The sequence below is a fragment of the Neoarius graeffei genome, chromosome 6 (genome assembly GCF_027579695.1).
Source record: "Neoarius graeffei isolate fNeoGra1 chromosome 6, fNeoGra1.pri, whole genome shotgun sequence".
NCBI classification, from domain to species: Eukaryota; Metazoa; Chordata; class Actinopteri; order Siluriformes; family Ariidae; genus Neoarius; species Neoarius graeffei.
In genome coordinates, this window is record NC_083574.1 from 52,206,848 (window position 1) to 52,233,007 (window position 26,160).

General features: G+C 39.3%; 1 protein-coding gene across 2 annotated transcripts in view; it reads left to right on the top strand.

Moving 5' to 3' along the window:
* nlrc5 (NLR family, CARD domain containing 5) overlaps positions 1-25,649 on the top strand; it is a 63,271-nt gene extending 37,622 nt beyond the window's left edge. For both annotated transcript variants that reach the window (XM_060923818.1, XM_060923819.1), the window contains 23 exons: positions 50-139; positions 319-387; positions 542-622; positions 760-843; positions 3,698-3,781; positions 3,872-3,958; positions 10,111-10,161; positions 10,374-10,424; positions 10,667-10,750; positions 10,839-10,922; positions 11,059-11,139; positions 11,279-11,362; positions 13,068-13,154; positions 13,531-13,614; positions 13,787-13,873; positions 17,075-17,158; positions 17,449-17,532; positions 17,753-17,836; positions 22,806-22,889; positions 23,071-23,148; positions 23,248-23,331; positions 23,433-23,516; positions 23,618-25,649. In XM_060923818.1, the coding sequence (XP_060779801.1) occupies positions 50-139; positions 319-387; positions 542-622; positions 760-843; positions 3,698-3,781; positions 3,872-3,958; positions 10,111-10,161; positions 10,374-10,424; positions 10,667-10,750; positions 10,839-10,922; positions 11,059-11,139; positions 11,279-11,362; positions 13,068-13,154; positions 13,531-13,614; positions 13,787-13,873; positions 17,075-17,158; positions 17,449-17,532; positions 17,753-17,836; positions 22,806-22,889; positions 23,071-23,148; positions 23,248-23,331; positions 23,433-23,516; positions 23,618-23,690 (1,843 nt within the window). In that variant the 3' untranslated portion in view covers positions 23,691-25,649. The remainder of the gene's footprint in view (positions 1-49; positions 140-318; positions 388-541; positions 623-759; positions 844-3,697; positions 3,782-3,871; positions 3,959-10,110; positions 10,162-10,373; positions 10,425-10,666; positions 10,751-10,838; positions 10,923-11,058; positions 11,140-11,278; positions 11,363-13,067; positions 13,155-13,530; positions 13,615-13,786; positions 13,874-17,074; positions 17,159-17,448; positions 17,533-17,752; positions 17,837-22,805; positions 22,890-23,070; positions 23,149-23,247; positions 23,332-23,432; positions 23,517-23,617) is intronic.
* The last annotated feature ends 511 nt before the right edge of the window (positions 25,650-26,160 follow it).

Genomic DNA, 26,160 nt, shown 5'->3' on the forward strand with positions numbered 1-26,160 from the left:
GCTTTTTATAAATGTTTTCATTGACGTAATAACTCGTTATTTTCCACAGCCTCAATGACAACAGTATAACTGAAGTAGGGGCACTCTACTTGCTGAACTTAATGTACACATGCGAAAGGGTGGCTGCCGTGGAAGTGAGGTAAAGCTCTCGTAATACATTCATTCACTTGTGTGAAGTTCATTCTCTGGTGCTGTTCAAGAAAGTGTGAAAGAAAATAGCTGACATAAGTGTGAGGGACTCTCAGTGTTTAAGAACCGCTTCTGAATTCTTCACCAAATTGATATTTATATTATCTGTTTATTATTCAATCTTCTTAGTCTTGGAAAGGAGGAGCAGCAGGCTCTGATACGCTTCGCTCAGAAAAATTTCACAGGCAAAACAGTCAGGTAGGTATGGCCTCAACATGTCAGGTTTACTCACTATAATTCTAAAGAAATAGAAAGTGAAAATGCTTTACAATGCTTTTTTTTCCTGCTTCACCCTTGATTATTTTTCGATGTTTTGTCCCTTTTCTCTTTCTTTCTTGTTCACATGTTGCAGTCTGAGGAATTGCTGTTTTGAGTCAAGCCATTTGGAAAATCTTGTGACAATACTCGACAGATGTCCCAAACTTAAACTAGAGTGAGATGATTTATTCATTTATTACTACATTTTAGTAAAAAAAAAAAGTAGCTTTGTAATTGAAAATAAATAAGGTGTATTAGTATAGAGTGATGTCTGTGTTGTTCACTGGTATGATTTGCATTTCTGTCCTCTAGGTTATCATCATGCACTGTGCAAAGTCAAAGTCTGCATATTCTGCTGAACAGTTTGGCTACGCTGAACTCAGTACAAACTCTAGAGTAAGAATCTCTCTCTCTCTCTCTCTCTCTCTATATATATATATATATATATATATATATATATATATATATATATATATATGGGCAGCATGGTGGTGTAGTGGTTAGCGCTGTCGCCTCACAGCAAGAAGGTCCGGGTTCGAGCCCAGTGGCCGGCGAGGGCCTTTCTGTGCGGAGTTTGCATGTTCTCCCCGTGTCCACGTGGGTTTCCTCCGGGTGCTCTGGTTTCCTCCACAGTCCAAAGACATGCAGGTTAGGTTAACTGGTGACTCTAAATTGACCGTAGGTGTGAATGAGAGTGTGAATGGTTGTCTGTGTCTATGTGTCAGCCCTGTGATGACCTGGCGACTTGTCCAGGGTGTACCCCGCCTTTCGCCCGTAGTCAGCTGGGATAGGCTCCAACTTGCCTGCGACCCTGTAGAACAGGATAAAGCGGCTAGAGATAATGAGATGAGATGAGATATATACAGTAGCATGCAAAAATTTGTGCACCCTTGCTTAAAATGTCTGTTATTGTGAATAGTTAAGTTAGCAGAAGATGAACTGATCACCAAAAGGCATAAAGTTAAAGATGACACATTTCTTTTTGAGTATCTTATGCAAGATTTGTGTCTTATTTTTGTTTTGTACAATTGTCGAGTGAAAAAAGGAAAGGAACACCATGCAAATGTTTGGGCACCCCAATACATTTGAGTTCTCAGGGAACTTTTACCAATGTTCCAGACCTTAATTAACTTTAAGCTATGGCTTGTTCACATTCACTGTTAGTAAAGGCCAGGTGAAGCAGATTTCAAAGCTGTATAAATTCTCAGACTCCTCTAACTTGTCCCTCAAATCGACAGCCATGGGCTCCTCTAAGCAACTCCCTCACATTCTGAAAAATAAAATAATTTATGCTCACAAAGTATGACAAGGCTAAAAGATAGCAAATCATTTTCAGGTTGCTGTTTCCTCAGTTCGTAATGTTATTAAGAAATGGCAGTTAACAGGAATGGTGGAGGTTAAGGTGAGGTCTGGAAGACCAAGAAAACGTTCTGAAAGAACTGTTTGACTGCAAAAGACCTTCTGGAAGATTAAGCAGACTCTGTAGTGGTGGTGCACTGTTCTACTGTGCAGCGACACCTGAACAAATATGACCTTCATAGTAGTGTCAGCAGAAGCAAACCTTTCCTCTGTCCTTACCACACAATTCAGTGTCAGAAGTTTGCTAAGGAACATCTAAACAAACCTGATGCATTTTGGAAACAAGTTCTGTGGAATGATGAAGTCAAAATAGAACTTTTTGGTCACAGTGTGCAAAGATATGTTTGGAGGAAAAAAAGGTGCCAAATTCCAGGAAAAGAACACCTCTCCAACTATTCAGCATGGGGGTAGATCAATCATGGTTTGGGCTTGTGCTACAGCCAGTGGCACAGGGAACATTTCATTGGTAGACGGAAGAATGGATTTAAATAAATACCAGCAAATTCTGAAAGCAAAAATCACACCATCTGTAAAAAACGTTGACGTTAAAAAGAGGATGGGTCCCACAACAAGATAATGATCCGAAACAAACCTTACAATGGAATACCTCAAAAGGCACAAATTAAAGGTTTTGCCATGGCTCTCACAGTCCCCTGACCTCAACATCACTGAAAATCTGTGGATAGATCTCAAAAGTGAAGTATATGCAAGACAGCCCAAGAATCTTACAGAATTAGAAGACTTTTGCAAGGATGAATGGGCAAAAATCCCCCAAGTAAAAAGTGAAAGAATATTAGCTGACTACAAAAAGCATTTACAAGCGATGATACTTGCCAAAGGGGGTGTTACTAAGTACTGACCATGTCGGGTGCCCAAAATTTTGCTTCAGGTCCTTTTCATTTTTGGGGTACTTTTGTACTTGTAAATGATATAAATGAAACTGTAATCTTGCTGAAAATATTAAAGAAATGTGTCATCTTTAACTTTATGCCTTTTGGTGATCAGTTCATCTTCTGCTCACTTAACTATTTACAGTAACAGACATTTTAAGCAAGGGTGCCCAAACTTTTGCATGCCACCGTGTGTGTGTGTATATATATATATATATATATATATATATATATATATATATATATATATATATACACACACACCTGCGCGCGCGCACACAGGCCACTTTTTTAGGAACACCCATACACCTGTTAATATGCATTTATTGAATTAGCCAATCTCAGTGCATTCAGCACAATGCATAAAATCATGCAGATACAAATCAAGAACTTCAGTTAATGTTCTCTTCAAACATCAGAATAGGAAAAATAGTGATCTGTGACTTTCACTGTGGCATGGGTGTTGGCACCAGATGTTCTGATTTGAGTATTTCAGAAACTGATGATCTCCTGGTGTTTTCACACACAACAATCTCTAGAGTTTACACAGAATGGTGCAAAAAACACTGAGTGAGCGACAGTTCTGTGGGTGGAAATGTTTTGTTGATAAGAGAGAGGTCAGAGAAAAATGGCCAGGGGTGGGTTTCCCAAAAGCATCGCAGCACAAAGATCATCGTTAAATGGTAGCGCGAGCAGCACAGTGAACGCTCTCTCTCTAGTTAAGACGCTCTTAGTGTTAAGAGGCTTTTGGGAAACCCACTGCAGATTGGTTCGAGCTGCCAGGAAGGATATAGCAACTCATATAATCACTCTTTACAACCGTGGTGAGCAGAAAAGCATCTCAGCATGCAACAGCAGACGACCACATTGGGTTCCACTCCTGCCAACCAAGAACAGGAATCTTAGACTCAAGAACAAGTTCCTATTAAAGTGGCCGGTGAGTGTATATCATGTTAAGCTACATTTTAATGTATATCATGTATTTTTGTTGTTCTTTTCAGGCTAAGAAACAATTCTTTCAATGCTGAGATGATTAAGAACTTGGTTACTAAGTTCCATAGGGATTTTAATCACAGGACAATTTGGTACGTATGATGAAGCAGGTCAGGATATATCACCATCCCCATTTACTGTATACCATGTAACCAAGGCTGCTATTGTTGTTTGTCTCCTAGGATAATGGAGCCATGGATTAAAGGGGAAGGTGCTGTTGACCTCATGGCATGCTGCTTAGAACTGAATCCACACATAAAGGATATCAGGTGTGCCTCTGCCTAATTTTTCACCAAAAAAACAAAGAAACAAAACTGGGATATAGACGTATACATTAATTAACAATGATTCTAATTGTTTGGTAAAAACAACTGATAATAGTTTTAGTATAAATACATATGCGATTATTTAAAAAAAATCGTATTTAAAAAAATAATTTATTTCAAACTTCAAAAGCAGCATGCAAATGTAATATGGGGCGGGACAGGCTTGTGTCACTCATCTCTGCCGTGTCACATACATAACTTTTCAAATAGATAAAATAAATCACAATTCCACCTTACTTTTGAATAGTTTTAGACCAAACTTCGTAGCATCTTTACTGCTTTTAGGAACAGCATTTTCTTTCATAATTTGTCATTTTGCCTCACTTACAGTGACAAAGCGATTAGCTGCAATTTTGCCGAGTCACTCGAGGTGATTATCGAGAAATAGTCCGACTCTCTCAACCAATCAGCACATGCGATTTTCTACAATCACCTCCATATTTATACTAATGTTAATTACAACTCCAAAATGATACATTTACAATATAAATTGCAGTACCTGAAGTTACACCAATTGTCTTTGAATTCTTTATCGCCCATATATTGTAATCTTCAACACATGGGCTAAACCCTTATGCAGTTATACTTTTGTGAAGCAGCACATTACTTTTACAGTCAATAGAGCTCTCTGGTTTAAGTCATTCATTTGATGTTCCTTTTTTTCATAAGCATTTAATTCTCCACTATGGACATATTAACATATCTTTACATATTTATTTCTTTCGATTTATGCTATAAGCCTTCATTAACACATTCGGTATGGAATATAATACATACTATTACTGATTTGTTTGATAATTTGTCTGATAACATACAACCCCGATTCCAAAAAAGTTGGGACAAAGTACAAATTGTAAATAAAAACGGAATGCAATGATGTGGAAGTTTCAAAATTCCATATTTTATTCAGAATAGAACATAGATGACATATCAAATGTTTAAACTGAGAAAATATGTCATTTAAAGAGAAAAATTAGGTGATTTTTAAATTTCATGACAACAACACATCTCAAAAAAGTTGGGACAAGGCCATGTTTACCACTGTGAGACATCCACTTTTCTCTTTACAACAGTCTGTAAACGTCTGGGGACTGAGGAGACAAGTTGCTCAAGTTTAGGGATAGGAATTTTAACCCATTCTTGTCTAATGTAGGATTCTAGTTGCTCAACTGTCTTAGGTCTTTTTTGTCGTATCTTCTGTTTTATGATGCGCCAAATGTTTTCTATGGGTGAAAGATCTGGACTGCAGGCTGGCCAGTTCAGTACCCGGACCCTTCTTCTACACAGCCATGATGCTGTAATTGATGCAGGATGTGGTTTGGCATTGTCATGTTGGAAAATGCAAGGTCTTCCCTGAAAGAGACGTCGTCTGGATGGGAGCATGTGTTGCTCTAGAACCTGGATATACCTTTCAGCATTGATGGTGTCTTTCCAGATGCGTAAGCTGCCCATGCCACACACACTAATGCAACCCCATACCATCAGAGATGCAGGCTTCTGAACTGAGCGCTGATAACAACTTGGGTCGTCCTTCTCCTCTTTAGTCCGAATGACACGGCGTCCCTGATTTCCATAAAGAACTTCAAATTTTGATTCGTCTGACCACAGAACAGTTTTCCACTTTGCCACAGTCCATTTTAAATGAGCCTTGGCCCAGAGAAGACGTTTGAGCTTCTGGATCATGTTTAGATACGGCTTCTTCTTTGAACTATAGAGTTTTAGCTGGCAACGGCGGATGGCACGGTGAATTGTGTTCACAGATAATGTTCTCTGGAAATATTCCTGAGCCCATTTTGTGATTTCCAATACAGAAGCATGCCTGTATGTGATGCAGTGCCATCTAAGGGCCCGAAGATCACGGGCACACAGTATGGTTTTCCAGCCTTGACCCTTACACACAGAGATTCTTCCAGATTCTCTGAATCTTTTGATGATATTATGCACTGTAGATGATGATATGTTCAAACTCTTTGCAATTTTACACTGTCAGACTCCTTTCTGATATTGCTCCACTATTTGTCGGCGCAGAATTAGGGGGATTGGTGATCCTCTTCCCATCTTTACTTCTGAGAGCCGCTGCCACTCCAAGATGCTCTTTTTATACCCAGTCATGTTAATGACCTATTGCCAATTGACCTAATGAGTTGCAATTTGGTCCTCCAGCTGTTCCTTTTTTGTACCTTTCACTTTTCCAGCCTCTTATTGCCCCTGTCCCAACTTTTTTGAGATGTGTTGCTGTCATGAAATTTCAAATGAGCCAATATTTGGCATGAAATTTCAAAATGTCTCACTTTCGACATTTGATATGTTGTCTATGTTCTATTGTAAATACAATATCAGTTTTTGAGATTTGTAAATTATTGCATTCCGTTTTTATTTACAATTTGTACTTTGTCCCAACTTTTTTGGAATCGGGGTTGTATAAACATGTGGCTAATGTTATATGCACTCACGTGCCAATTTAACAGGGACACCTGTACACTTGTCTGTTCAGAAACAACATTGCCTGGGGCCTCATTTATAAGCGGTGCATACATGCAAAAATGGGTCTAGAATGTGCGGTATGTATGCAACCTCACATGCAGAAATTGGGATTTGCTAAGAAATGATTGGTGGGAAATTGGCCATATATTTATGGAAGCTTTGTTCCATGTGTTTGTTTATTCCATACGCAATATTTTCGAAACGGGAATTAGCAAGAGTAGATACTGTACCGGTCAAAAGTTTGTACACCCCACTCATCCGTCAGATTTTCCATATTTTGACTATTTTCTACATTGTAGAACTGATAATAGTGATACTATTATCAAAGGGTATAATATTATATGTATATATACTATTATATATATATAATATTATAATACTTATAAGAATAATAAGAATAATACTTATATAACCCTAACAAGAACAAAACTCAAGACATCAAGACTATGAACTAACATATGGAACATATACTGTATGTACCAAACATATGTTTTTCGAGACCACAAAAATTGGCGAACAGCTTTCAAAAATAAATGAGAAAGTAGACAATGCCAATTGTTAAATAAGTTTTTAAAAATTAACAATCATAGATGATTGTCCTTCAGAGACTCATAAAAATGCTGACGTGGTCCAGACAGATTCTGAGTTTGACACCCCAGCTTAGCTCTGTATGACCAAAAAATAAACAAATAAAATAATAAATAAATACGCTAAACAAACAAACAAACAAACAAACAAACAAATAAATGACTACAGGATGGCATTGCGCTGCATGAACACTATAACTCCTCATGGATGGCTGTCCGAAAAAATGAAAAGTAAGATCAAGTTTAAACAAATCATAGGAGCCTGCAGTTTCGCATTATAATAAAAATATTATATTTTACTGGCAAGCATGATTGTAAAAGATGCCCACCAGATATTTTGACTGCACACCACAAATAAATATGCATTAGGTGCTTTGCGTTGACCATTTATGGATATTTATGGGCAGTATCTGGGCAGGATTAGAGGTTGTGTCACCAGTGCACATTTTCAAGAAGATTCAAGAAGAAGAAGAAGAAGCAGCTGTTTATAAAATGAAAATGGGTGCAGGTATGCATATGCAAGGTTTTATAAATTTGATTTTTTTTTTGTGCACATGCCATTTCTTGATTTTCATGTGCATGCACACTTTCACTCTGGAAACCATGCAAAGTTTTATAAATGAGGCCCCTGGTCTTTTTCCAGTTCTCAGTGATACAGTTTTGGTGAAGCTCTGCCCCCTGTAACCTGAGGTTCCTGTTTTTTTTATCGGATTGGAATCAGATGCTTTTCTGTTCACTACAGTTGTAAAGAGTGGTTATGAGTTACAATAGCCTTCCTGCAGCTCAAACGAGTCTGTCTATTCTCTTCTGTCTTTTCCCATCAACAAGAAGAGGATTTGGCTCAGCGCCATTTTCAGAAATGCAAATCAGCTCTATGTTTTCCATATTTGTGCCGGCTGAGAGCCGCACCTTAAAAACGATTTGCTTGTGCGATAATTAATGCACGGCACCCAAATGATGAGGCTCGGGTTTGGGCTGTTGTGCATAACTAAGCTGGCGAAGATTTTAAGGATGTTCCAGAACAAAATTTTCTCTCAGGGAAGGCATTTCAACCTGCTCAAACTGCAGCTCAGTAGATATTTTTGTTTTTTTAAGACTTTACTTGTCACATATGCATTAGAGCACAGTAAAATTCTTCCTCTGCATTTAACCTCTGCATGGGGAAGCCATGGCCTAATGGTTAGAGAAGCATTTTCGGGATCAAAAGGTCGCAAGTTCAATTCCCTGGACTGGCAGGAATGGCTAAAGTGCCCTTGAGCAAGGCACCTAACCCCCAACTGCTCCAGGTATGTTGTATGTCGCTCTGGATAAGAGCATCAGCTAAATGCCATTAATTATAATCCATGTACACACCCAGAGCAGTGGGTTAGGCCCTTTGCTCAAGGGCACTTCGGCCATAGATATAAAGTGCTGTTCATTCACTCCCTCCCACACATTTTCCTGCTGGTCCAGGGAATTGAACCAGTGACTTTTTGGTACCAAAGCTGCTTCTCTAACCTTTAGGCAGAGGTGGACAAAGTACCCAACTTCATTACTTAAGTCAAAGTACAGATCCCACTGGTCAAATGTTACTCCAATACAAGTGAAGGTTGTACAGTCAAATTTTTACTAAGTTAAAGTACTGAAGTATTTGCTTTTAAAAATATTTAAGTATTAAAAGTACATTTTCTGTCAACACATTGTTGTATTATTGCCACAATGCTTACAAAACCTAATGCCTCTGAAGCAACCTATTGGATTTACTGACTAACTTGTAGAACCTGTAGAATAAACACCTGGTAGAATGTTACAAAATGAAACACAACTGAACTGAAAAAGAGCCATTGTCATTTTCATTAAAAAAAATTGTAACACTCCTCCCCACCTACAAAGCAGCATGGTAGTGTTCTGACCGAGCTTTGGCAGTGTGTGCACATGTATGTGTATATATGTATGTTAATCAGGAAGACAGTGGAATAGCTGTAAATGCAGCTTGCTCAGAAAATAAAAATAACAATCCAATCTGCTTAAAACCCAGATCAACACTTCTAGCTTAATAACTGCCCAACAGCAACACTGCTTTAAGCAAGACAAAAAAATGCAAGACCATCATCTGACATCAAAACAAAACTTTCCAACAATTTGTTGCGACTGACTAGTACAATACTGTCCATCTCACAGGTCTCATATGTGTGTGTATGTGTATGTGCGTGCACGTAAGTGTATGCATTCATGCACATATGAATCTACCTGTGGAGTCATGGTGGTTTAATGTTAAGCTAGCTAGTCAGTGAGGCTCCACCTGACATGCTAGCAAACACTTTTCAAACTTGAAATCATATTGCGTAGCTAACGTTACCAGAAAAGAAATATTTCTACATTTTGTTTATTTGGCAAGATTATGCTAAAACATGTCTGAAAGGACTCCAGATAAGTTAATGTTATTCATGTTAGCATAACTCTGTGTTTACATGCTAACTAACAGTGTCCAAGTTAACTAGCTATGTGTTAACGTCAGCCGTGGACAAGGCGATGGCAACTTGGTGGGCAAATCCTAAAGGCTTTAGGCCATGCCTTCCCCAGTTGCATAAAAAAAGAGACTGCTGTGCACAACCCAACACTCAATCCAACACATCTTGCACCAACAACTATGTCACTGAGAAAAAATAACTGAGATTAACCGAAACCCTTGGTCTGTGTCTGCATGATTTTATGCATTGTGCTGATTGGATAACTGCATGAATGTTCAGGTGTTCTTATTAGTGGCCAGTGAGTGTATAACCATGGTTATTTTTGTCATGTTGTTCTAATGAAACAGAATTGTTTTTTATTACAATTATGTACTTGCCCTTTTAAGGTCCTAATAATTTGTAATATGAATCAGCTATTATTTGACTGCATGACTAAGTAAATTCTATTCAGTCTTTTGGAGTGAGGATGTCACTTTAGTGTCTTTCGATTATTTACTGGTATATAACAAATACGAAACTATTCTTTTTATTCAGTCATACTTCACCTAATGAAATGAATCATATGTTATTGCAGAGTTGAAAAAACATGGCTTAACCTTTCTGTTGAAAGCCTTCCCTCGGATACGTAAGTCCCAAAGCTTCTACTTCTAAGGGTGTTGAATAAGTATGGAATAAAATACAATGGAGAATGCTGTTATAAAATTATAATGCATGACAAGGGTGATGTAATGCATTACCACCTCGTATGCGTTACCATACCTGCTTCTGATTATTGTATTTCTTCATAACCCAGTAAACATTTTACAATAACATTAAATGCTGCACTTTTCACTTTAGAGTCCCAAATGAGAATGGGAATTTTTCCCTGTCTGCTGTGCACTCTATAAGGTGAGTTGTTTTATCTTTGTTTGATATCTATCTATCTATCTATCTATCTATCTATCTATCTATCTATCTATCTATCTATCTATCTATCTATCTATCTATCTATCTATCTATCTGATAAATGTTTCTATTATATGCAAAACTACAAATGAAAAAGAAATCAACATGTGAAAACTGTGGACCCACTACTTTTGTTGTGATTTTGGATCATAATACTTCATTTACTGTCCTTCTCCTTCCCTCAGCTTTGATGACTGTGAAGTCAAGGGGCAGGATTTATGCTTACTACAGTCTGCTGTCCAGAAGTGTCCCTCTCTGCAGGAGTTACAGTATGTTAATTAAAGAAAGCCCTAACTGTAGACTATGTTCTGCACATTATCTGTGTAATAAATTAAAGGGGGTTTTTTTTTGGTCAAGTTTTTCTCAGCTGACGATGGGTGAAGATGGTGCAGAGTTCCTCTCTTCAGTTCTTCCCTCGCTGGAAAATCTCAAGATCCTCAGGTGACAAATGACTGTCAAGTTTTTAAACTTGCTCCAGTTTAAGTCAGCATGTCATAAATTGCTGCTCATTGACTATTCAAGTTTACAGTCCATAACATTATACTAAAAGATTTATGACGTTTGTGTGTTTCCGCAGTCTTAATTCCAAAGGAGAAACAGAAGCTGAAGCAGTAATATTTGCATTACAGCATACACAAAAGCAGCTGGAACAGTTGAGGTATAGCTCTCTGCATGCCTATTTTGTGCACAATTCCTAAATTTGTCATTTTTGGTATACTTTATGAAATAACTTCCATCTCCCTAATGCATATTTATATTTGCATATTAGTTTCTAAAACATTTCAAATGTCTCCTAGCTTGTCACATCATGTAATCAAAGACAGCGGAGCTTCAGTACTAGGGAATGTCCTTCAGGGTTTAACAAGAATGCGATCACTCAGGTAAGAAGTTATTCATAACCTTCGTCAGTACTTTCTGCCATTGTTTTATATTGGTTGGCTTTGTCAAATGATTTGGGTGATTTCAAATAATGCCATTATTACCGGTATGCCTAACCCAAACCCTAACCCCATAGTGAGATAAGTAAAGCAGAAGTTGCATTGTCAAAAACCTTACACATGACAAAAAATTTGCTAGATAGCAAGAATTTCAACCTGAACATGACTTCACTTCTCATTTGCACTCTTTATATATCACGAAGAGCCCAGACAGTCACCTGTACAATTTAATGTACAGACCACTTCTGTTCTATTTTTGGGTGGTTCTTCAGCTTACCTGATTACTCTTCAGTTTTTTATAAGCCAAGCATCTTTATAGTTCATTCTATTGTTGTAGTACTTGAGATTGGTCTTGGTCTTGGTTGAGACCAGTCTCGAGACCACTTTCTGAAGGTCTTGGGCTCAGCTTGGAAGCGAGCACATTTTTACTCGGCCTTGTCTCGGTCTCAGACACAGAGGACTTGGGATTTTATTTTAAGGCCACAACTGCAAGGATTTCACTAAATTGCCTGTGCATTGTCTGATTTATTTGTTAACATTGTTACTGTGATTGGATGTAAAACTTCCTGCTTCAAATACAACCAATAATGCGACTCATTGAAAATTTGAAAATTTTTATTCCTGTTTACGGCTGTCACTGCTCCCCGCTCCCTTCATACACACTGGTCTGGTCTTGGTCTTGACTTGGTCTCAACCCCTCAAAATCTTGGTCTTGTCTCAGTCTCAATACACTCTGGTCTTGGTCATGACCTGGTTTCAGGGTTTTTTCTAGAAAAATTTAGTATGAGGGCGCTCACCATGGCGAGGGAGCGAAGCGGGGGGGTGCCGGTTGTCTCCCCCGCTGTGCAAAGCCTTTGAAAAATGCTCCAATGGGACATTCTGAGGCTATCTGAGAGGGAAATTGTAACAAATTGTCTGTCAACATTGAAAAAGAAAGAAGTAATCTTCTTCTGCCCCGGACAGTCTTTGGCTTTCTTCCGCTTCGTGCCGCAGGATGACATCTTTAAATGCCCAAGTGTCAACAAAAACAACTCGCGAACTACTTCTGTCAAAAGCTCCCGCGCCGGTGGGTGAAAGGTCATTCAGTCTCGAGAAATCTCGCTCTACAAGTCAGCTGACCTTGTATGTAACCCATGTCAAATCTTGCGAGAGCAGCCGCGACAAGTAAACAACTAAACAACATGGCGCCTCAGTCTGGAAAACGCCAATTCGGATCGTTTTTGCACCGTCTGGCGGTGTATCTACTATGATTGGAATATTTTTGGAGCAATTATAACGTATTTGATGATCAGACACATTGTCACGTGGTGTTGCTGGGATGTTTTCACGGAGTCGGTAAGGGGGTGCACGCCGAGAGTAAGAGGGCGCAGCGCCCCTGTTCCCCCATTTAGACGAAAGCCTGCTGGTTTAGGTGGTCTTGACTACAACACTAGCTCATCCTCTCACTCATGCAAGTATGGTCTCCCCCTCTTGCGCTCCTCTATACCTCAACAGAGACTATAATTCATATCTTAAACCTGACCTTGCCATTTATTAACCGTTCAATAAAATTACATAATCATTAAGACATCTGAACCAAAGGTCAGGGCCAAATCTTATGTAAAAGTGGTCTTTTGCATTAGTGACACTGTGTTCTTGTCCAATCTAGTCTCTTGCAGTCCTTGTATTGCACAGCAACAGGAGGGCATGATTTGATCCGTGGTTTGGTTCAGTGCCACTCTCTGGAAGAAATTCAGTAAGTGCCCTCTACATCCTGGCTCATTAACATTTCCAGTTTTGGACCTTTAGATTCTGAGTATGCAAAATTTAATAAGCAGGGGATGTTCACTGCTATAGCTGTGGTTTCTGAATACTTGTGAATGAATAATTCTAGATTGTTGTCGGCAATGTTGCATGATCTAGTATGATCTATTATATTCTACTGCAACAAACACGCGCGCGGACACACAAATAATTCTACCATTTAGCAGTATACTACAGTGTCTGTAACAGTGGGCGTGTACAACAGAAATTAAATAGTAGTAAAGAAAGCCAAGGCCTAAACTGTTATCATAGCTAACCTTGCTTTATGAGTGTTAGAGGTGTCATCATTGTGTAATCTCTCTCCAAAGGCTGGACTCTTTAGAATTCAATGAAAAAAGCATCGCTTGCTTTGCACAGGGTCTTCAGGTCATGACGTCACTTAAAAAGATGAGGTAAGTCTACTTGACTCCCTCAGGAGGTTTAGGAATATTGCAAAGCTTTGTTTATTTGCATCTTTTTTTTTTTAATCCACTATTCAGTTCAGTTTAACTTGTAACACACCAACCCTATATGATACCTCCTCGGTATCATATATTTCTGTGTTATGGTGGGTTTATTTTTCAGTTTGAATAAGATGACCTCAAAGGATGGCAGTGGGGTTCTGTGTCTTCTGGCTAGTCTACATGCATTAATTGAGCTAGAAGAGACAGAGTAAGTTTAAATTACTTTTCTTTTCTCTATTAATTCACTACTAGTCAAAAGTTTGGGCGTCCCTTCTCATCTCATTATCTCTAGCCGCTTTATCCTGTTCTACAGGGTCGCAGGCAAGCTGGAGTCTATCCCAGCTGACTACGGGCAAAAGGTGGGGTACACCCTGGACAAGTCGCCAGGTCATCACAGGGCTGACACATAGACACAGACAACCATTCACACTCACATTCACACCTACGGTCAATTTAGAGTCACCAGTTAACCTAACCTGCATGTCTTTGGACTGTGGGGGAAACCGGAGCACCCGGAGGAAACCCACGCGGACACGGGGAGAACATGCAAACTCCACACAGAAAGGCCCTCGCCGGCCACGGAGCTCGAACCCGGACCTTCTTGCTGTGAGGCAGCAGCGCTAACCACTACACCACCGTGCCGCCCAGGCATCCCTTCTAATTAAATTATTTTTCTTTATTTTTATTAATTAAAAGACACGTCATGTCTGAAAGTAATGATGGACTGTTGTTTCTTTTTACTTAGCTGAGCGGTTCTTGACATAATATGGATTACTACAGTTGTGGAATAAGGCTATTTACTGTATTTATATTATTTACTATTTACTGTTTGATCTAAAATGTATTAAGTAGGCAAGTAATTGGACTAATTAACTTTAGACAAGGTACACCTGTTAACTGAAAAGCATTCCAGGTGACTACCTCATGAAGCTAGTTAAGATAATGCAAATAGTGTGTAAAGTGTCATCAAGGTAAATGCTGGCTACTTTGAAGAACCTAAAATATGAAACATATTTTGTTTTTTTTGTTACACTTTCTTTTGTTTACCACATAATTCCATATATGTTCCATATGTTATTTTATAGTTTTGATGTCTTCAGTATTGTTCTACAGTGTAGAAAATAGTCAAAATGCAAAAAACCTACTATGAATAAGTAGGTGTGGCCAAACGGTTGACTGGTGCTGTACACAGTTCTGCAGAAATCCCTTTCACACTCTTCATTCCTTCATTCATTCATTTTCTGTACCACTTATCCATTGTGGGTCATGGGTGGCCTGGAGCCAATCCCTGGTGCCTCATTCAAATGGCAGGTTTGAGCCCAGAACCTAATTGCTGTGAGGCAACAGTGCCAACTACTGCTGCACCACCGTGGCACCCTCTCACTTTTCATTCCTGCACAATCTTCTGGATCTGGCACTGAGTTCAGTACATCTGGTTGCTTAAGGGGAAAGCTGTTTTCAAACCTATGTGCAATCCAGGGAACTGGACATAGTAGTCTGGGGTTTGCTGTAAGTGAACACAAGTGCTGACCATATCGTATGGGAAAGCTATCTGTTCTCACACCAGGCAGAGTACACAGCAAAAAAAAAAAAATTAGCAAGTGAAAATTGAGCAAGTGTAAAGTGTCTCTCAAAACAGCCTCGATTCTTCATGGCATGAATTCCCGAAGATGTTGGAAACATTCCACTGAGACTCTGGTCCATGGTGACATGATTGCATCACATAATTCCTGCAGATTTTTCAGGTGTACAGTACTTTCATGTTGACAATCTCCCATTCTACCACATCCCAAAGGTGTTCTTTTGGATTCAGATCCAGTGACTGGGAAGGCAACAATACTCAAATAGGCTGTGCCATTCAAGCAATGATTGATTGGTATTAACAGCCCAAAGTGTGCCAAGAACACACTCCTCACATCATTACACTACCTCCGCCAGCCTGGACTGTTGACACAAAGCAGGTTGGGCCCATGGATTCATGCTTTTGGCAGCAAATTCTGACCCTACCATCTGTGTGGCTCAAACCAGGCTACATTTTTCCAGTCTTCTTTTGGTGAGCCTGTGCTGCTCACCATTCTGAGTAAACCCTAGACTCTTTTGAGCATTAAAATGCCAAGACATCAGCAGTTTTAGGAGTAACTCTAAGCAGTGCATTGCACAGCTGCCACATGATTGGCTGATAAGATAATTGCATGAATGAATAGGTGTACAAATGTTCTTAATGAAGTGTTCAGTGAGTGCATTTTCATCTGGTAATATGCCATTTTTTGTAGTGTGTGCTCGGTTTAACTTGCCACATTACTTCTTTATTCACATACTTTCTTTCCTTCCAAATTTTACATTGGCACAAAAAAGAGGAGATAGAGAGAGACTGTAATCTGCAGAGGAGATAATAAGCCTTCTAGATCTATCGCACAAAGACATGGTTTATTCATCTTCTGTAACTGCTTGAACCGCTTTAGTGAATTTGAAACACTGGGTACAAGGCAGGAATAAATTCTGCCAGTCCATTATAGGGCACCATGAATGCACACAGTCACACACACACACACACACACACACACATTCACACCTAGGGGCAGTTTACCGCAGCCACTACACCTACCAGGTATATACACAGTAACTCCACACAAACACTTACTGATCCTGCCTCAGGATCCTGATCAAACCATGGACCTTAATAATGCAACCCACTGCACCACCATGCTGCCTTCACTTAAACACAAGTGATTACAAATCATAAAAACACTGATTATTTTTCTGTTTAAGCAGATTTAGGCTTTACCTGAAGCATGACTGAATGTTGAGCAAAAAATAAAGCCATACTAATTCAATAAAGTATACGTTAGAGCAAGGGGCGGCATGGTGGTGTAGTGGTTAGCACTGTCGCCTCACAGCAAGAAGGTCCTGGGTTCGAGCCCAGTGGCCGACGAGGGCCTTTCTGTGTGGAGTTTGCATGTTCTCCCCGTGTCTGTATGGGTTTCCTCCGGGTGCTCCGGTTTCCCCCACAGTCCAAAGACATGCAGGTTAGGTTAACTGGCGACTCTAAATTGACCGTAGGTGTGAATGTGAGTGTGAATGGTTGTTTGTGTCTATGTGTCAGCTCTGGGCTGACCTGGTGACTCGTCCAGGGTGTACCCCGCCTCTTGCCCATAGTCAGTTGGGATAGGCTCCAGCTTGCCTGCGACCCTATACAGGATAAGCGGTTATGGATAATGGATGGATACATTAGAACAATGAATCTACTGTCTCCAATTTTGTAAATTCATGCCAAGGTAACATATAGATTCAGATAAGAGAGTCTCACCAAATATGAGAACAGTTACAGGCCAAATATGAAAATGTGCTAAAAACTTGTACATGCTTTATTTATTTATTTATTTATTTACTTACTTACTTATTTATCTAGGTTGATTGGGTTGAGAATGGGTGATGAAGGGATTGAGGAGCTTGTGAAACACATCCCTAAATGGACCAAACTGAGAAAAATAAAGTAAGTAGTCATTCAGAATGACTTGTGGACTCATAATTCAAAGCTTTTTTTTTTTTTTTAATCTTCCTTCTCTGAGAAATATTTAGTAGTGATGTTATAGTGATCTCTAGTGGAAATGATAAAACTAGACACTTAGTGTTTTCACTACCATCCTGCTCTGTGTTTTTTCCGACCCCAAATGCTGTACCTTTCTTTTTCTACCATTTTCCAAGGTGTAAGTTATTATCAGAGACTGGTGATTTTATTCATAAGGTATCCTCAGTGATCACCACTTTCTCTGTGTTGTATAGTTTGTCAGAGAACTGTGTGAGTGACCGTGCTGGAGAGATGTTGGTGAAAGCGCTGTCCCAATGCAGAGAACTACAACAAATACAGTAAAAATAAATAAATAAATAAATAATAATAATAATAATAATAATAATAATAAATGAACACATTCACCTTCTCACACACTGTTTCACAGTCTTTCACTTGGTATTTGCAAAAAAGAAAATATATATATACAGTACAGCAGTATGTTACCCACAATGTTGTAGGCTGGAATGACACAAAAGCTGATACTGTGTTGGTGATCTATATATTCTTTATATGCAGTCTGTCCAGGAACAACCTCGGACACAGTTTTGCAGCTGTACTAGGTCGAGTTCTTCCATCCTTCCCAGAGCTCTCTGAATTGGAGTAAGTCAGGACATCCTCATTTAAGATAGTTTAATAGTGATTTAAGAACAAGTTATATGGAACAGAACCTTTTAATGTTTTACTTTAAACACTGTCATTTTCAAACATGATGTGATCAACGTTAAAGGTTCACTTTTTTATTCACATTTACAACCCTATTTCCCAAAAAGTTGGGATGCTATAATGCCAAAACTGTTAATAAAAAAGAATGTTATAATTTGCAAATCATGGAAACCCTATATTTTATTTTAAATAGTACAAAGGCAACATATCAAATGTTGAAACTGAAAAAGGTTTGGGTTTTTTTTTTTTGAGAAATATATGCTTATTTTGAATTCAGTGCCAGCAACACGTAAAAAAAAAGTTTGGGACGGGGCAACAAAAGAATGGAAAAACTGTGTAAGGCTAAAACAACAACAACCCCCCCCCCCCAAACTAATTAGGTTAATTGGCAACAGGTCAGTAGCATGATTAGGTATAAAAAGAGCATCCCAGAGAGGCTCAGATCACTGCATGAGCTTAGGAACACTTCCGAAAGCCACTGTCTGTGAACAGAGTTTGTCATTGCATCCACAAATATAAGATAAACCCTTTTATAAACAATATCTAGAAACACTAGCACCTTCTCTGGGCCTGAGCTCATTTTCAATGGACTGAGGCAAAGTGGAAAACTGTTTTGTGGTCTGACTAATTGAAATTCTTTTTGGAAATCATGGACACCGCATCCTCCAGGTTAAAGAGGAGAGGGACCATCCGGCTTGTTATCAGTGCACAGTTCAAAAGCCAGCATCTGTGATGGTATGAGGGTGCATTAGTGCACATGACATGGGTAGCTTGTACATCTGGGAAGGCAACATTAATGCTGAATTATATATACAGGTTTTGGAGCAGCATGCTGCCATCTAGATGACATCATTTTCAAGGAAGGCCTTGCAAGGTCAGCAAGACAATGCCAAACCACATTCTGCGCGTATTAAAACTGCATGTCTGTGTAGTAGAGTCCGGGTGCTAAACTGGCCTGCCTGCAGTCCAGACCTGTCTCCCACTGAAAACATTTGGGACATTATGAAGTGCAAAATACAACCCCAATACCAAAAAAGTTGGGATGCTGTGTAAGCTGTAAATAAAAACAGATTGTGATCATCTGCAAATCTCAGAAACCCTATATTTCATTGACAATAGTACAAAGACAACATATCAAATGTTGAAACTGAGATACTTTTTTGTTCTTTGAAAATATATACTTATTTTGAATTTGATGTCAGTAACACATTTCAAAAAAGTTGGGACAGGGGCATGTTTACCACTGTGTTGCATCACCTCTACTATTACCAACACTCTGTAAATGTTTGTGAACTGAGGAGACCAATTGCTATAGTTTGGAAAGAGAAATGTCCCATTCTTGCCTGATATGCAATTTCAGTTGCTCAACAGTTCGGGGTCTCCTTTGCTGTATTTTGCGCTTCATAATGCACCAAATGTTTTAAATGGGAGACAGGTCTGGGGCCTCAATTATAAAACTTTGCGCAGTATTTACGCCAGAAGATGGCGTGCGCACGAAACTCAGAATGTGCGTGCGCACAGAAATATTCTGATTTATAAAACCGTGTGCATGCACATTCCACGCCAATTTCCCTTTATAAATCACAATCCACTCTAAATTTGCAGCACCTGTGCATACCTCAAGACACACCCACAACTGCCTATAAATATTCAGCGAAACGCTCTTAATGAATATTGATATCTGTGGACAACATGCCCAAAACAGAAGGAAAGACAAAGAAGCGCAACTTCACCGACTGTGAAGATGAAGTGCTAGTAGATGAAGTGGAGCAGTGTCGAGCTGTTTTGTTTGGAGGCCATAGTATGGGAGTTACAAATGCAAAAAAAAAACGTGTGAATGGCAGCATGTGGCCGATGCGGTCAGTTCTGTAGCTTCACAAGGCCGTACTATGGCAGAGGTGTAAAAAAAATGGTCCGACATAAAGGTGGACACCAAGAAGAGGATCGCGGCACACCGCCAAAGCGTCCGTGCAACAGGCGGGGGGAAGGGGGAGCCGGAGCTCACCCCACTGGATCAAAAACTGGCTGGCATTATAGGGGAAACCCTCCTGAGTGGAGTTGTGTGTGAGGAGGAGGGTGACACCTCTGGATACCCACTGTCACCTACAACATAACTGAATGAGTAAAGGGTTGAATATTTAGAAATGGTCTAAGAATGGTTACAAATACTTTCAGGATTTGCGCATTAATCACCCGCACCCAGAAGCCAACCATCGCACACAGCTCCAGCATCCAGTCTCCGCCCAACGCTGCTATGTCTCAATATAAATGAATCATGGGTTGAACCAGGCCACCGGGCAACAACATTTGTGAGGACCACGTCCGTGTCACATATAACTTGGACATTGAGGGAATGAAAATGCTTCCTGTTAGCAAAGGCAAATTCATTTTCACTCGGTGCCCTTATAGCAATGAGTGCAGTCAATAGCACCGATCATATTTGGGAAATCGGACTTTGCTGCAAATTGAGCTTTTTTATTTGCCTGTTCACCCACCGTGTAAGGAAACTTGATGTAGTTTGGTGATAAACCAATTACACCTCCTAACACTTCTGGCAAAATGCGGCTGAAGGTTGGCTGCGATATCCCAGACTGATCAGCCAGTTCTCGCTGAAAAGTGCCAGTGGCCAGAAAGCCGATGCAAGTCAGCACTTGCAATGAGACTGGGATGGCATGATTCTGGCGGGTACCTCTCTCCAACGCTGGGCCCAACTCAGCTATCAGGTGTAAAAGGACAGCTTGTGGCAGTCTGAATCGGCTCATGAGCCACTCATCGTCATTGGCCAACAAATCTTGTTGGTGTCTGAAGACTCACTCTCTCCTAATTCTTCCATTTGCCACATCCTCCAGCAATGCCAAATACGCCATAGTGCATCATAAGACCTACCACGGCAAATCCCTCTTATATACTATCTACAGAGTAGGCAACCTAACAAGCAACATGTGTGATAGCCTAATGATCAATATTGAAAAATGACACAACATGCATGAAAGCCATAAGTGGATAATTAACAAAACTTAGCCTACTGCTTATGTTGCAAAAACATACAATGTATAGCCTATCAATTTGTCTTTATTGCCTTAAATAAGATGTTATTTTTGACAAGTGCACAAAATTAAGGATTATAAATGTTAAGTCAGTCACGTCTTTGATGCGTGATGTTATGTTTGTGTTAAACTTCGATTATTGAACCAATTTCGGGTCGTTCTCCCCGTTTCCTCCTGAGGTCGCACTTTCCGTGTTTCCCTTTTTTTTGTGCGTACGCATGGGTCAGAGCTTGTGTGGAGGTGCGCACATTTTACCATCAAGTTCACTTTTTATAAATACCGAAGCGTGCGTAGAACGTGGCGTACGCATTCTTTTGTGCGTACGCATCGTTTATAAATGAGGCCCCTGGACTGCAAGCAGGCCAGTTTAGCACCTGGACTCTTTTATTACAGTGCCATGTAGTTTTAATATGTGCAAAAAGCGGTTTGGCATTGTTTTGCTGAAAGAAGGAAGGCCTTCCCTGAAAAATATTTTGCCTGAATGGCAGCATATTGCTCTGAAACGTGTATACATCATTCAGCATTAATGATGCCTTCCCAGATGTACAAGCTACCCATGCCATGTGCACTAATGCACCCTCATACCATCACAGATGCTGGCTCTTGAACTGTGCACTGATAACAAGTCGGATGGTCCCTCTCCTCTTTAGCCTGGAGGATGTGATGTCCATGATTTCTAAAAAGAATTTCTACCTTCGATTCGTCAGACCTCGGGGACAATTTTACACTTCACCTCAGTCTATCATTAAGGAGCTCCGGCCCAGAGAAGGTGGTGGTGTTTCTGGATGTTGTTTATATCTGGTTTTAACTTGCATTTGTGCATTTGCATCTGCTTTTAATGCAGTGTCGCCTGAGGGCCTGAAGATCACAGGCATCCAATGTCAGTTTTCAGCCTTGTCTCTTGCATACAGAGATTCTCCAGATTCTCTGAATCTTTTAATAACGTTATGTGCTATAGATGATGTGATCCCCAAATTCTTTGCAATTTAATGTTGAGGAACGTTATTCTTAAATTGTTGCACTGTTTGCCCACGCAGTCATTCACAGAGCAGTGAACCCCTTCCCATCTTTACTTCTGAGAGACTCCGCCTCTCTGGGATGCTCTTTTTATACCCAATCTTGTTACTGACCTGTTGCCAATTAACCAAATTAGGGTTTTTTGTTTGTTTGTTTGTTTGTTTGTTTGTTTGTTTGTTTGTTTGTTTGGCATTACACTTTCCAGTCTTTTGTTGCCCCTGTCCCAACTTATCTGAAACGTGTTGCTGACATCAAATTCAAAATGAGCATACATTTTTTTAAAAAACAATAAAATTTCTCAGTTTTAACATTTGATATGTTGTCTTTCTACTATTTTCAATGAAATACAGGGTTTCCATGATTTGCAAATTATCGCATTCTGTTTTTATTTACAGTTTACATAGCATCCCAACTTTTTTGCAGTTGGGGTTGTATGACAAAGGAGACCCCGAACTGTTAAGCAACTGAAACTGTATATGACGCAAGAATGGGACAACATTCCTCTTTCAGAACTACAGCAATTGGTCTCCTCAGTTCCCAAACATTTACAGAGTGTTGTTAAAAGTAGAGGTGATACAACACAGTGGTAAATATGCCCCTGTCCCAACTTTTTTGAAACGTGTTGCTGGCATCAAATTCAAAAAGAGCAATTATTTTAAAATAATAATAATTTATATTTCAATATTTGATGTGCTGTCTTTGTACTATTTTTGATGAAATATAAAGTTTCCATGATTTGCAAATCTAAGTGTATAATAGTATTACTCAGATACTCAAGTTTTAATGGTCTAATGGCCGTGTCATTGCTTTCTAATTTCTCCATTTCCTTTGCATTTTCAAAGTCTGTCTGAGAACCAGATGGGTTCACAAGGGTGTTCAAGTCTCTGTGAGGGTCTGGTCAGCATGAAGGCACTGAAAAAGCTACAGTAAGATGCTATGTACTCTGTCCTTTATGCTTTTCATAAAGTAAATAAAAGATTTAACAATTCTTAGCATATTTGTAGTTTGTTAACCTGTTGGAAATGTTTATACCCCAATATTTCCAGGCTTTAAAACATACCAATTATTCAGTTATGTTATAGTTTTGTATAAATGCTTGTCTTGCAGCTTAACCTCCATTGGGACCTCAGACTTGGTCAATATTGCGTCTTGCCTCAGACACTGCACCTCTATAGAGGACGTTAGGTATATCTGGCATATGATTTATAGTCTCAATTGAATTCCATTTTTCACCATAACTCACTTTTACTGTCCTGTTCTATATTGTTCTATGTTTTCGTTCAGCTTGTCATGGAATAAATGTGAAAATGATGTGGTTCTGAAACTGGCTGAAGTCTTGCCACAATGCAATAAACTGAAAAGACTTGAGTAAGTGTTTAGATCATTAGACTGGGGGTATAGCACTTGTATATCAGGGTCTATTTTTCAGCAGTACACAGATGATATGTGTTTGTTTTTGTTTTTTTCAGTCTGGAGGCCAATAATATCACCATATCAGGAGCCGAGGCTCTTGCTACATTTTTGCAGTTTTGTCCTTGGGTTGAAGTAATCAGGTAACTTGAAGTAAAACATGACTAGTCTGTATCATAAGTATCAAGTAATACATATGTTCTCTCTTTGAATTAATTTCAATATGTGATCTCTCTGTCAAAAGGCTTTGGAGGAATCCAATTGAAAAGGATAACCCAATTTTAAAGGACAAGAGGCTGAATTTCTCATCAACCTAATCTGAAGCACACTTATTTGCATCCTGTGTTTTTATTAGAGGTTTTTTTTAATGTTTACATTTATGGCTTTTTGTGGTAATTAAATTTTTTACATTCCTTTAGAGAATGCATGCTCACTATACCAGTAACTATCTAATTTATCTAGTTGTCTGGAATTCTGAGGTTCATGGAAGCTTTTTTTTTTTTTTTACATTCCTTTAGAGAACACATTACCTCACTATACTGTACCAATAACTATCCAGTTGTCTGGGATTCTGAGGTTCATGGAAGTGATGTAAACCATCCATTTTTGCTCCTTAACAGATTATGAACAACTCACTATAGAGCCATGCCTGCATGTTCAGAGATATGTAATGACCAAGGGTCATTTTTGAGAAAATGTAGTATTCTAACCACAGTTGTTCCACGGATATTGCAGATTATGCTTAGACTGTATTTACTGTATGAAGCTTGCTAACTTCTTAATTTTCCAGTCTTCCATACTCCATCCATCCATTATCTGTAGCTGCTTATCCTATTCTACAGGGTCGCAGGCAAGCTGGAGCCTATCCCAGCTGACTATGGGCAAGAGGCAGGGTACACCCTGGACAAGTCGCCAGGTCATCACAGGGCTGACACATAGAGAGACACAACCATTCACACCTATGGTCAATTTAGAGCCACCAATTAGCCTAACCTGCAAGCCTTTGGACTGTGGGGGAAACCGGATCACCCGGAGGAAACCCACGCAGACACAAGGAGAACATGCAAACTCCACACAGAAAGCGGCCCTTGCCGGCCGCTGGGCTTGAACCCAGAACCTTCTTGCTGTGAGGCGACAGTGCTAACCACTACACCACTGTGCCACCCCATCTTCCATACTCGTAGTCATATTTTTTAATACCCCGTATAACCCTGAACATGCAGATTGGCTGTGAGATCATCAGATTTACCGCACTAATAAAGGCAGCTTATAAATTATCATCAGAAACAGAAGACAAATTTTTCCAGTGTCCTTCCATCAACCCATCCTAGACATCTCCTTGTTGTGTTCTCCAACAGATCTCGTATTTATTTCTGTATATGCTTATTAAAATATCTGAAATGCACTGTAGCTTCCGGATGGTTCAGTGATCTGGAAAATAAGTGTTTGAATCCTTTGAATCCTTATGGGTTCAGATGGGTGCTTTATGAAATGACTAACTAGTAATTATAGCCCACTTGAGTAAAAACAGTTAAATTAAAAACAAAAAAACTTTAAAATGCCAAAACAGAAATCAGGCATGTAATGCTATATTCTGTATAGCTTCCATAGAGGAAAATCATTATATTAATGATCACATTTGAAACATTTAACAGTTATTCCACGAAATCAAGTCGTACATGAGCTGATAGCCGACGAGGTGCGTTATGCCGAGCCGGCTATAAGCCATGTATGACGAGATTGAGTGGAATAACTGTTTTATTCTATCCACATTCACTGAATTTTGAGGAACAGAGCATTTTATTTTTATTTTTTGCAAATTTGATAAATAAAAACTTTATACAAAACGTTAGACAAAATAATTTCCGCTTAGAATGTAAACAAACCAGCGAAATGACAGTAGCAATTTGTGAAAAATGCAGGAATAATAATAATAATTCTTGATAAATAAAAAAAAGATACATTTTTACCATCAAATACTTTTATTCCATATTTTGTTGCTTATTTTTTGAGGTTTTGTTTCAGAGTAGAGTTTTTATTTCGTCCTCAGTTGGTTCAGCAACACGCGCCGCCATTTTGTTTTTCTTTACTCACGGTATATGAGCTGATATCCTAATAGTAGAGTAGCCAATCCGAGTGCACGATTGCTCATATCCAGTGAATGTGGATAGAATAAAATCAGATATACACAAAATCTGTTGTTATATTTGATAAAGATTGCTGTATCTACAGCATATGTATATACACTTGTCAATAAAACACTGGAAGAATGAGAACCCATCCTCTCTGTTATTGCTTTATTTTCATTGCCAATCCGCTGAGGCCTTGCCACTTACTATATGCCTTTCTGTGTCTACCGCTGTTTCTTCTCACCTCTCATGTAATTCAGCAACTATACTATAGAGTTCTACCAAGATGGCTGGCAAGATTTTGGTCCCCCACTGCTAATTTTGCTAGTTGTTGGAACATCCTGGTGGCTTAAGCAAATATGCTATCCCAAATGGACAGAAAGATTTGGCACTCCAGCTAAGTTACCTGCGCCAGCATGTTTGGCCTTTTGGGACTGAAGATTGTTGCCTAGTAAACACACTTGAATTCCAGAACCAATAGTATAGGATCCTTGTATTCCCTTAGATGTAAGCTGTTCTGCAGATGGTATACCCCTCATTTTCTAGATCTGGTGTACTGCCTGATTCCTAACTTGTTTTCATGGAATGGTGGGCAATGGCATGTCATTATGAGCATTTCATGGCATTTATCTTTGAGATCATAAACTTACTAATATCT